This window comes from Nestor notabilis, unplaced genomic scaffold (genome assembly GCF_000696875.1).
Source record: "Nestor notabilis isolate BGI_N333 unplaced genomic scaffold, ASM69687v1 scaffold182, whole genome shotgun sequence".
Classification (NCBI taxonomy): Eukaryota; Metazoa; Chordata; class Aves; order Psittaciformes; family Psittacidae; genus Nestor; species Nestor notabilis.
The window spans coordinates 67,425-78,347 of record NW_009917633.1 but is presented as its reverse complement, the minus strand read 5'-3'; the positions used below and the strand labels follow the sequence as shown (position 1 = coordinate 78,347).

At 37.5% G+C, this 10,923-nt stretch overlaps 1 protein-coding gene across 1 annotated transcript; it reads right to left on the bottom strand.

The window, feature by feature from the left end:
- Positions 1 to 5,558: 5,558 nt before the first annotated feature.
- LOC104401657 (chromosome unknown open reading frame, human C15orf26) lies at positions 5,559 to 10,826 on the bottom strand. Its single transcript, XM_010009320.1, has 7 exons — positions 10,764 to 10,826; positions 10,542 to 10,631; positions 10,134 to 10,369; positions 8,785 to 8,869; positions 7,816 to 7,974; positions 6,377 to 6,450; positions 5,559 to 5,745 (listed from the first exon to the last, which is right to left on the bottom strand). Exons 1-7 carry the CDS (start codon positions 10,824 to 10,826, stop codon positions 5,559 to 5,561), a joined length of 894 nt encoding a protein of 297 aa, XP_010007622.1.
- Positions 10,827 to 10,923: the final 97 nt, after the last annotated feature.

Genomic DNA, 10,923 nt, shown 5'->3' with positions numbered 1-10,923 from the left:
TGTTTAGGGATTTGATGTTTTTATATATTCTAAGGTAACATTTTCAGAAACAGTTAACTGCCATCTTTGAAAGTGATTTCTTAGTCAGACTAAGATCTCCAAAGATACGTACAACCAAATTCCTGACAGTTCCTAATGTGAATAAGCTGCAGAAACAGCTCTCCAATTTCTCAGGACTGGTGTCACTTTTGCAAATGGGACTTAGCCTAAGAGTTGGTTAGATATTTTTAACTATGCCATATAATTAAATAACTAAATATATGTATAAAAGTAAACATTGCCATGTATAATTCTTATTCCCCTCTGTGGGTTTGTCAGACCCACAGGGACAGCACTGTGGTTTGTGGGCTCTTCTCCTAGCAACTCCTATTAACGTCAGAATTACTTGGGCAGTTACATCTTCATACCCCACACTAAGACTTTACTGTTCGGTGCTGATTTATGTGCAGATTTCGTATGTCTTTATCTCTGGTTATTTGCATCAGCTCTACATCTATTTCTTGTCATTTTACAACCACTTTTAATAACTGCTTTATGCCATTACTTACTAAACTCCTCTGCTGTAGTTATTCGTATTTGGAGAAAAAAGATGAAGATATGGTCCCTGCACCAAGGAGCCTATAATTAAAACAAGACCAGCATTATAGAAACATATATACTAGCTGGCCTGCAACTGGATGGTCTGTTTAGTTTTGTTTTGACGTACTATACGAAGCAGCATTTAACAGATGTTGGGAAATTAGCTCTCTGAGCTTCTCATATAAACATACACCAGAGATGCATGTGTATGAATTAATGTTATCATTGAATGAAGGTATTAATGTCATCAGGCATTTTTTAATGTTTGTGCCTATTCTACTGCACTGTGAGTCCTCCTTGCCAAAAAATACAGAAACTTCTCGAAAGCCAAGTGCTGTAGCAATGCTTGCCGGTGCTGTTCTGGTGTTTCTCTTCTCTTGGGTAAAAGACTGCCTTGCACAAGCCCAGCAATGAAAAAATGAACAAAAGTGTCAACTGTTTCATTACATACCTTCTATAACAATTTTGACCAAAAAGAAATCCCTCCTAAACCAAAATGGGCACGGTCTTTATCACAAATTGTCCCTCTCATTATAAGTAATGCTAACCTATCATGCAAATCGTATAGTTGACATTATATGGCTGCTCATATCTGTGCTGAAATAGCACACATCTAGCAAGGTGACAGATCTTTCCATTCCTCTTATCCAGGAGGAATTACACTATCGAGAACTAGATTCCCTTTTACAGCTTCTAGAAGCCAAACCAGCATGAAGTGGAGGGGCTACAAAACTGTAGCTTGTCCCTCTCAATGCTGTATACAGGCAGGTTAGGCAGAGAATGGAGGTGGCACCTGAGCAAAGCCTCAAACAGAATACAAGTGTACTTGACAAAGTGACAGAGATTTCCTAATTTCCATTTGTATTCAATGTATTTTGCATTTCACATCTGTATTTTTATTTTGTGGCCCCATTAGTTTAGTTTTCATGCATTAAAAAGTCTTAAGTGCTTCTAAAGCAACAGCTTCAGTTTTAAAAGAACATTCCACCTCCCCAGTTCCCGTCAAATTGTAACAGACGTGCAATTTTAATTTAGGGTGAGTGGGCACGTATGTTATCAAAATTACCCTCTTACCTGCCAACTCCACCAAATTCTCCAGTGCTTGGATACTTTCTTCCACTGCTGTGTGGAATTTCTTATTGTAATGTTCTCTGTGCTTTTTCCTTTTTTTTTTTTCTTTCTATGTTTTATCCAGTTACCAAACCTGCGTACAGCCTCCTCCTCTGATCAGTTGTCTGAGCTAAAACAATACTTCATGATAACCACAGAAAAGAAACACAGCCTTTTAAGGATACTGATGTGATTAGGGTGACGGACCACGGACTTGTGCTGAGTGCTTGAAGAGCACTTTATAACCACAGCAAATCAGTAAGTTTTGGGCTAGATGACATGGCAGAGGAGAAGTAATGTGATGGGAAATACGATTTGGGGAAGCATGAAAAAGACAGGGAAGAGGAAAAGCAGGTTTAAAACTGGATTTTAATTTTCCAGTGTTAACAATGTGTGAGTTAACTAGTTAACTAAGTCAGCTTTTCTTTGCTGGCTTTATGAATTCTTTGTACCCCTTCTTCAATAATGTGCTGCTAACACATGTCTGCACAGCACAACATGTGCAGATGTGAGTTCTCTCTGGGCCTCAGACCTCTGAAAAGCTATAGTAGCACAGCAGTAAATCTGAACTAATGCACCCTGTCTCTCACCAAGGACTAATAGCTCAGGATCAGCTTCATGCTAACAGCTTATGAGCTGCCTGGAATGAAGGCAAAGTGAGTTTTCTCTTCCCACAATGTACTTTGTAGAGCTACGCATACTGGGTCTAATTTGGAAGAAGCATTAAAAGCTTTCTTAATACTCAATTTTGCATTTCATTGGTATATGGTAAAGTGCTTTGCAAACGAGGTAAGCATCACTGCCATTTACCCCAATGGCAATCTGAACTATATGCCTGAACACATTGTGTCTCTAACTGGCAGATGCAGGATTGTTCAGATTCTACACTAATATTCAATCATGTAATTCCTTGTATTAAATCCTGTGTTTATCAATATATGTCCACAGTGGTCAGATCACACAGACTGTGATGCATTCTACACCTGATTTTTTTTCTAGTTTAATACCTGCAAAATCAAAGCAGATTTTTGTCAATCTGTTGTGAAAATGTGCAGAACTGTAATTTCTGTAAATTGGAGTAAGTAATAACAGTGCCTCTATAAAAACATGCATTGGTTGTCACATCTTTCTCTGTAAAGATACATTCTTATCTGTATATAGAAAGTGAAAGAAAAAGCTCCTAAAGATAACTTCCTCTAAGTATGTTTTGGTTACAAATTACTTAATGTTCCAATTAGCTTTAAGAATTTGACTGTATGCAATACACAATGTTCCACGCTCTTCCAGCTCCCTTTGTTGCTTAACTTTATTTTCCAAAATCACCATGAAACATTAATGACATTTTCTAGCCCAGAATTTAGGCCTGATTTAACTTGGTTAGCTTTTGTGCCTTTTTTTCAAGGACTCATTCGGATTTAAATGTGGGTTGATTTACTTATGTAGCAATAATTGTGCTATTTAGAAAAATGTGGTGCCATCATGTGGACAAGGTAAGAAGTGTAAAAACCAGTTTTTAAAAACTAGGTAACAGATGAATATCTGTATTTGATATCATGAATCAGCTGAATTATAAATATGTGTTAGATGGTATAAGAAGCTATGCACAAATCTGTGGGCTTAAAAATGTATTAGGTAGGAAGAAAAACTGATAATGAGATCAGGAACTGTTGATTCTATTTTCTTTATTTTCCAGCAGCTTGGGAAGTTCTTTCCCATGAGCACAGACTGATCAAATCACACACACGAGCCTCCAAGCCATTTTTAGTCAGCACCAAATTCCCACATTACCTTATTTCTGTATCTATTTGGTTTTCCTCTAAGACTTTACAAAACTGGTTTTGTACAGCCCACATTGCTTCTGTTCCACACAAACGCATACACAATCACACAACTGCTCCTGTCCATGGCCAAGGCATTCTGCCCACACAGCTCTCATTCCTTCATGAATTCACAGGAAGCTTTGTTTCAGCCATGGTTTTGGTTTAAGGCCTCTCCTTGTTTCTTACATTTAACCCAGAGGAAAAAGACTGCCAGATTTGAAATGGCTATCCCTAACACCAGTAAATGCCCACAGCAGTCAAATTAGAAACACTGCAGTGAGCTCACACAGCCGAAGTTGTTCCAGTTTAATTACCTACAAAATCAAAGCAGAATTATGGCAATCTATTATGAAAACATGCAGAATTTTAATGTCTGTAAATTGGAGTAGTAACAGTGCCTCTATAAAAACATGCATAATTTGTCAGATGTCAGGTTTCATATATTTACATAGAAAGTGAAAGAAAAAGTTCCTAATTTTCTCTCTAATACCCCATCTATAATAGGCCTGTGGAGGTTTGTACATGAGGACTGTGACTGAAAACGTGTCCTCTGTGATACACTCCCCCAAAGCAAACCTGCATGTCACAGAACCGTGATCTGTCTCCTCCTCTTGAGTCCCTCTATGCCAACTGCTATTTAGCCAATCCCACAGTCTGCTGAGTTAATTTATATTGGCTAAAGGCAGAAGCTTTTAAAGCCTTGCCGGTGGGTTTGAAACAGCCTATCTACGAATGAAGCTTGGAGATATGTTTGGACCAGTCCCTTCTTTTGTGAAAGTTCAGTGGTTTTGTTTTGGTAAAACTTAAAGTTTTATTTGATCTTTATGAACATTGATGATCTTTTGAATCCTTTTTGAGATTTATGTAGTATTTTACTCAGAAAATCACTTATTTTCTGCTGAAAGAGCCCACTCTTGTAGTACAGCAAGAAATGGAATATGTACACATGTGGCTTTACTAAATGGATATAATGGAATGTCATGCATTAAGATTCTCTGTGATGCTGTTTCAGCTTCCATACAAAGGCAGGTAACTATGAAGTAATGACATCTGTTTTCCATGTCTTTGCATCTCATGCTTGGTTGATTTTCTTGTTTAAAAAAACATGAGTTTCAGCTGCAATTTATCATTCTTGGGCCATTTTTTTTCATGTGGATTCTCTAGTGTCTAATTAGATATGAATATAGACTGCAATCTTTTTCTGACTGGATAAACTTACAGTGTCTCTTACTCTTTTTCTACTTTGGCATATATTTTCATGAGACTTGTTGGGGCTTAATTTTCTTTAACAATTTTACCTTGCTGTCAAACTTGGTAGAAGTGATTACGAATTGAAAAATTCTGTGGGTGGGAAGCAAATGGAACATGGTGATGGATGGAGAAGGCTGACAGAAGTCTCTAGTTTGTATCACTGTGCTCAAGTTCTTGATCACTTGGCATTTAAATGTTTAGAATACATGGGCAAACATAAGAAAATCAATTTATACACTTTTAAAATTCATTTCTGTACATTGGAAGCCAATCTCGAGTTAGAGAGAGCTCACTTGTGATTTTTTTAATAATACACACCATTGTGCTAGACAGAGCACAGAACAAGCTCAACAACCGACTTTCTTTCAGATGAACTTTAAATGTCAAAGTATCCCATGACAGCTCATGAGTTTGGTCTTCAGTGTTTTGGAAGCTGTACACTTATCCGTTTAAGTGTGACACTGGATTGGTTTTGGAAGAATTGGTTAAATACCCTCTGAAAGCCAGTAATTTAGTGAAAATATATTAGATTTCCTTGATTTTGACATCTTTTGCCATTAGAGAATGGGAAAATGAACTCTTCCTGGTTCATGAATTCATGAATTTTTAATGTTCTGCATGATTTGTAAAATTCTGTTAGTTTCTGCCCACTGTATAACCATGATGAGATTGTGCAATATTACTTATGGTAGACTTTCATTTCCATTTTTAAAACAAACATCTCCAAAATCTGAACAGAAAACCCAAGAATCAGAATCTCATCAACCTCTGTTGGCTGTAGGCTAGGATTTTTTTATTCTATGTCTCTTCAGAAGGCTCATTCCTTCTGATCCACCCTGGTGGACGGTTGCGCCTATCAATCATTGTACTGTCCTCATCACTGGGATCTCCTGTAATTATTTCCCAGTAATTCTTATCTTCTTCGGCCTTATGGGTGTCCAGAAAAGTGTGACAAATTACTTCATATTCTCTTCCAAAATAAGACCTGTGAAGTCAAAGAAAAATGGGATGGGCAGGGGGAAGGAATACATACACAAATTCAGCAGATTTGCGTTATCTGTGAATTGTTCAAGGTTTTGTCAAGTTTCTCTTGGCCTATTCAGAAGTATCACTATCCAATTTCAAATATCAGACCCTTACAAGAAATGAAATAGCCCACTTGATTTCCTATGAATAATTTAGGAAATTGCAATCAGGGGGAAATACCACTTTTCTAGCTTCAGAGCTAAAGCAGCCTCATCAGTATAAATCCCTGGTACACCGACTCAGTACGTAGAAGCTGGTTAGGTTCTCATTATCATTTCTTTCTGATTGAGGAAGACTCTGGCTACTTAATAACTGTTTCAGCCTCAAACTTTCAGACCTTATTTCATCCTCAAAAACCTGATACAAACCCTCAGTCAGCTCTTGCTCTGAATTTAACAGGAAAAAAAAACGGTATACTCCTTTACAATGTTTAATATTAATGAAATAAAATAAGAGAAAGGAGAATGTGCATTCTGCATTCTTTTCCATTTCATCACTGTGTTCCTAAGGTACCTATCTTGCTTCTTACAGTAATTCTTGATGTTGGCATGTTGTTATTCGCATCTCTGCCAGTTATAAATTATTCTCACCTTGTCCAAAAGTTCCTTGGAACAGCTAAGCTGCGATTAGTTTGGCAATGAGTAATAATGATTTTGGAGTTTGCCTGGGGAAAAAAAAAAAACAAAAAACAAACAACAAAACCAAGGAAAGACACTTGACAGAAATTTTTATACTAATTTTAACTGTTCTTATTCAAATAAAATGTTTTTATTTAAAGTTTAGTGTAAGCTGCATCACTCAAGAGTGCTGTGTATTTATAGTGAGATATTTTACACCCTATCCATTCTCAACAGGACTGTCTTAACAGCTCAGACTAGCCAAATGCTTAGCCTTCAGGTCAGACATTTTCCTGTCCAGTACATTTCATTCCATTCCATTCTGCTGGGTACTTTAAAATGTCAAGGAAGTATTAGAGAGTCATTCCAGTGGCCTGTGCCATCAGGGTGATGGTTCTCATAGTTGATATTTGCCATATGAGAGATCCAGATGGTCTGGGGATGCAGCCTAGAAATGGACCTTTATATTCTACCAATTTGCAATTTTTTTTATGTATAACAGAACTGATTTTTAGTCACTTTCACTTACCAATACTGTGAATAAAGAATGTTGTCTTTGACAATTACATAATTTTGACTGTAATAGTCAAATATTAGTGAGCTGATTCATGTAAATGAGTCACTGTTCAAGGCTGTAGGGTAACAGTTATATTGTGGTATTTTGCTATACTGCTTATACTTCAGGAAGCCCAATGGGCATGTAGAACAGGAAAATACTGCATCTGCTTAATGTATTTACAAAGGGTTAAAACCCACATTTAGAAAGGTATCCACTTATTCAGGTGCCTTGAGGGGTTTTTAATACTTTTTAAATTTAATGTGCACAAGTTCTTAATCAGAGCTCCTAATATTGGAAATGGAATTTATTGCTCAGAAGTCTTGAAAAGCAGATGCCAAGTACTGCATTCTCGCAACATGGTAATGTCAACCTTTAAAAAAGTTCTGATGAGAAAAATTGAGTGAATCAGCCTCAAAACAAGCACCAGAACGCAACAGTTCTATGTGCAGATTCCCTGGTTGAAGAGATCACTCCTTCCCTCTCTCCTTTTCTAAAATTACAGGTCAGAACTTAGATAAGGAAAATGTGAATAAAATTGAAAGAGGGGAGATTTAGATTACATATGAGGAGGAAATTCTTCACTGGGAGGGTGCTGAGGCGCTGGCACTGGGTGCCCAGAGAAGCTGTGGCTGCCCCATCCCTGGCAGTGTTCAAGGCCAGGTTGGACACAGGGGCTTGGAGCAACCTGCTCTAGTGGAAGGTGTCCCTGCTTGTGGCAGGGGGTTGGAACTAGATGAGTTGGTCGCTTCCAACCCAAACCATTCTATGAAAATGGACACAACTTGTTTCTAAGTACTCCACCTCCTGTTCCAATCAAATCTTCACAGCATTTTCTATAGTTTTAATTTCTTACAGGAACTGGAAATCCTTCATGTTCAAGACGCAGCTGTGGATCCAAGAAGGCAGCTTGCCAGCGGGTCAAATAGGAAAGCTCATCTGTCAAAAATACTTGCTGAAGGTAAGATTTTTTAGCAAATCTTGTAAATGATTTATGGTCACTTGCTAGATACAACTGTAAATAAAAAATACATAGTTAGGACAGTATAAATATTAAAGAAACAGGTCTATAATTAAAAAAAAATATTTTTCAACACAAAAGATTTCCTCTCAAATCCTGAAAAATCCATCTGTCAAGCTAAAGATACACATGAAAACCCCATAACATAGATCCTCTACTGTTGATAAACTCATTAAGTAGCTATTCTGTATGCAGACTGGTGAATAATAATTTAAAATTGAGTTTACATTCCAAAGATTCTCTCTCACCAAAGTGGTTGCTAAGAGGGAAGTTTTCTCAACGTTTATTTTGAGTGCACATGTAACCCATCATGTCTTATTTCCCTCTAACTTGCTGAGGGGAACACGTTAACAATGTTAATGATTAATACAAATCTGCTCTCTCAGAACCACAGAATGTATTATATATTATATAATGTTACCTCATATACCTGCTATAGATGTGTCTTCACAAGGAATCTCATTTTGGAATTATTTAAAGTAAAAAATAAAAGTTAAAATCTTCCTCTAATGAGGAATTCTTTCATGATTCACAAGCTAATTTTAATTTCCTTCCTTTCTTTTCTTTTTTTAAATCTCCTTCATCCAGATGTTCTGTCTGACATCCACCTTGGCCTGCACACCTGATCTCAGGCAAGTTGCATAAACTTTCTAAATAAGTATTGTTTATCTTGATCTTTGTACGATTCTGAATCCATTCTGTAAAGCTAAGATGCTGAACCACTGTACACGTTTCTACATATAGCAGTTAAACGCACACTATCAGCATATGCTACCATTACCATTTGCAACTTTATTGTCTTACCATTTGGCCAGAAAACCCTCCTGTTGTCCCAAGACCAAAGGTTTGCCCAAATTTAATTGGTTCACCCTCTGCACTTCCATCTACACTGTTAAAATTGTAAAAAGGAAGAAAGAAATTATTAAAAAAATCAGCTTTTTTTTTTTTTTTTTAGTTTTGCTCTACTGTTAGGTCTTTTGGCAACATTTTGTATTTGTATTTAAAAATAGGCAAAATACCTTAACTCAAAGAACATTTCATACTTGATTTACTGATTAAAATAATTAACAGAATAGAAAGAGACTGTATTGATCACTTTTTGTGATGTATTCATTAACATGCAGAGTGGAAAGATAACCCCCAATGAAAAATCAATGGGAATTCAGTACTGAGGCCCCTTTTAAAATATACTTAATGCGAGCATCTGAAAAATCACAGACTAAAAGCAGAACAGTGTGTGTTTGTGTTTGTCTGTAACTTAACAAAAGTTTCTAATAATATATGTAACTGATATTCAGTAATCTGGTTCATTATATCAGCATGCATGCCAGTATATCCCTATTTCCAGCATAATCTCTGCTTTTCAAAGAAACATTAAGTGCTAAGCTCACTAAGTATTTTCAGCTATGGCTGATAAACTTAGTAGTCAATTAATGAGAGACTCGATAGCATTCAGTCAGCAGCTAAGCAAAAACATTTTGGTTGCAGTTCTAGAAGGCCTAAATTATGCTCTTAGCATCAGAATTCTTTCTTAGGCCTAACCCAAAGTGTTTTGCTCAATCAGGATTATATGGGTTAGTTTGTACTCTTATGTATTATTATTATTGTTAAAGGCATGCACTCAGGCAGAGCCTTTGGCTGCTGAACAGGACCCTGTTCTTCTGTTTCTTCTTCCACAAACAGCTGGAATTAAATAAGTCTTTGAGAGAGGGAATATGCTCTTTGGTTAGGGTTTGGGTTTTTTGGTTTTTTTAGGACAACACTGTCCATGTACAGCAGAAGCATGGATACAAATTTTCACTTCAGAGACCCTATTTACAGGAGAGTGAGTAATGATACTAAGTGATATTTGGACATGTTTTGTATTCTACAGCTGAAATATGACCACCTTCAAAACAGATGCAGAGTTTACCAAATGATACTGTGAACTCCATTCTGCTTTCACACCATTTCTAAGGTGGTTTAAATTTTCTTGGCATTATTCACATAGGTGGAACAGAATCAAGTTTAATGCATGACCCAAGTTAAAGACTCTTAAATAAATTAATCTTACTCAAATTCATTTGTATATTAGCAAACTTCATTGCATATTTCTCAAAACAAGATACTGAAAGCTAAAATAGTAATTGAAAACAACAAATAAAGTTCCAAACCTTAAAATACAGAAAGTATTTCTACCCACAGGGGCCACACTCGTGATTGCACTAACTCCATGAAGGGTTTGCCATGGTAGAGGTGAAAATATGGACAATTCATCCAGATTAATTGCCAAGGTCAGACTGCCGCACACGCCACGGGGATTCTCCACTGAGGGTTTGTCGTCAGTGTTCAAAAGCATCACTGTGTCTCCAAAATGAACAAATCCATCCTTAGACACCGACAGGTGTGTCTAAATAGAAATATACATAATCTTATGCAGAATTATCTGAAGCTAATATCAGAAGTATTTTAGCATACAAAATGTTAATCCATAGCATCCTAATGTGCAAATACTAATAACAGCTACTCCAGTCTATGTGGAGTCACTGAGGATTGACATAATCATCTTAAAAAAAAATTACCTTCCTTAAAAGATTATCTTGAAGTCTGTTTATTTTCTGTGATAGAAGTTCTCCTCGTTCTCTTTTATGCAGAAAATCCCTCAAGAGGTCCTGGCAGAGAGACGGGGGTAGACATGTTATCCAGCACTCACAACCTCAGGTTTTCACTGAATTTAAGGAACCCGAGGGCACATCGAGAGGTGAAGAGGCTGCCGAGGGGAGGGGGGCCCGGCTCCACCTCACCTCCCCTAAACTCGAGTCCTCGCTCCAGTTGCCGATGAGCACCCCGGGTCTGTAGGTGGCCATGCTGCCGCCTGAGCCGCGCGGCGTCCGCCGTCGTCATGGCGATCGCTATAGCTCGCGATTGGGAGCTGGAGCGGCCGGGGGCGCCCACCGGGCGGGG

What these genes read in the sequence shown, in the direction of transcription:
- LOC104401657 (XM_010009320.1), bottom strand. Translation starts at nt 10,826, where the DNA reads ATGGCCACCTACAGACCCGGGGTGCTCATCGGCAACTGGAGCGAGGAC. An exon ending in AATACTTTCTGTATTTTAAG is followed by an intron (nt 8,870 to 10,133) that starts GTTTGGAACTTT and finishes CAATTTTAACAG; the next exon opens with TGTAGATGGAAGTGCAGAGG. An exon ending in GAGGGTTTTCTGGCCAAATG is followed by an intron (nt 7,975 to 8,784) that starts GTAAGACAATAA and finishes TTTTATTTACAG; the next exon opens with TTGTATCTAGCAAGTGACCA.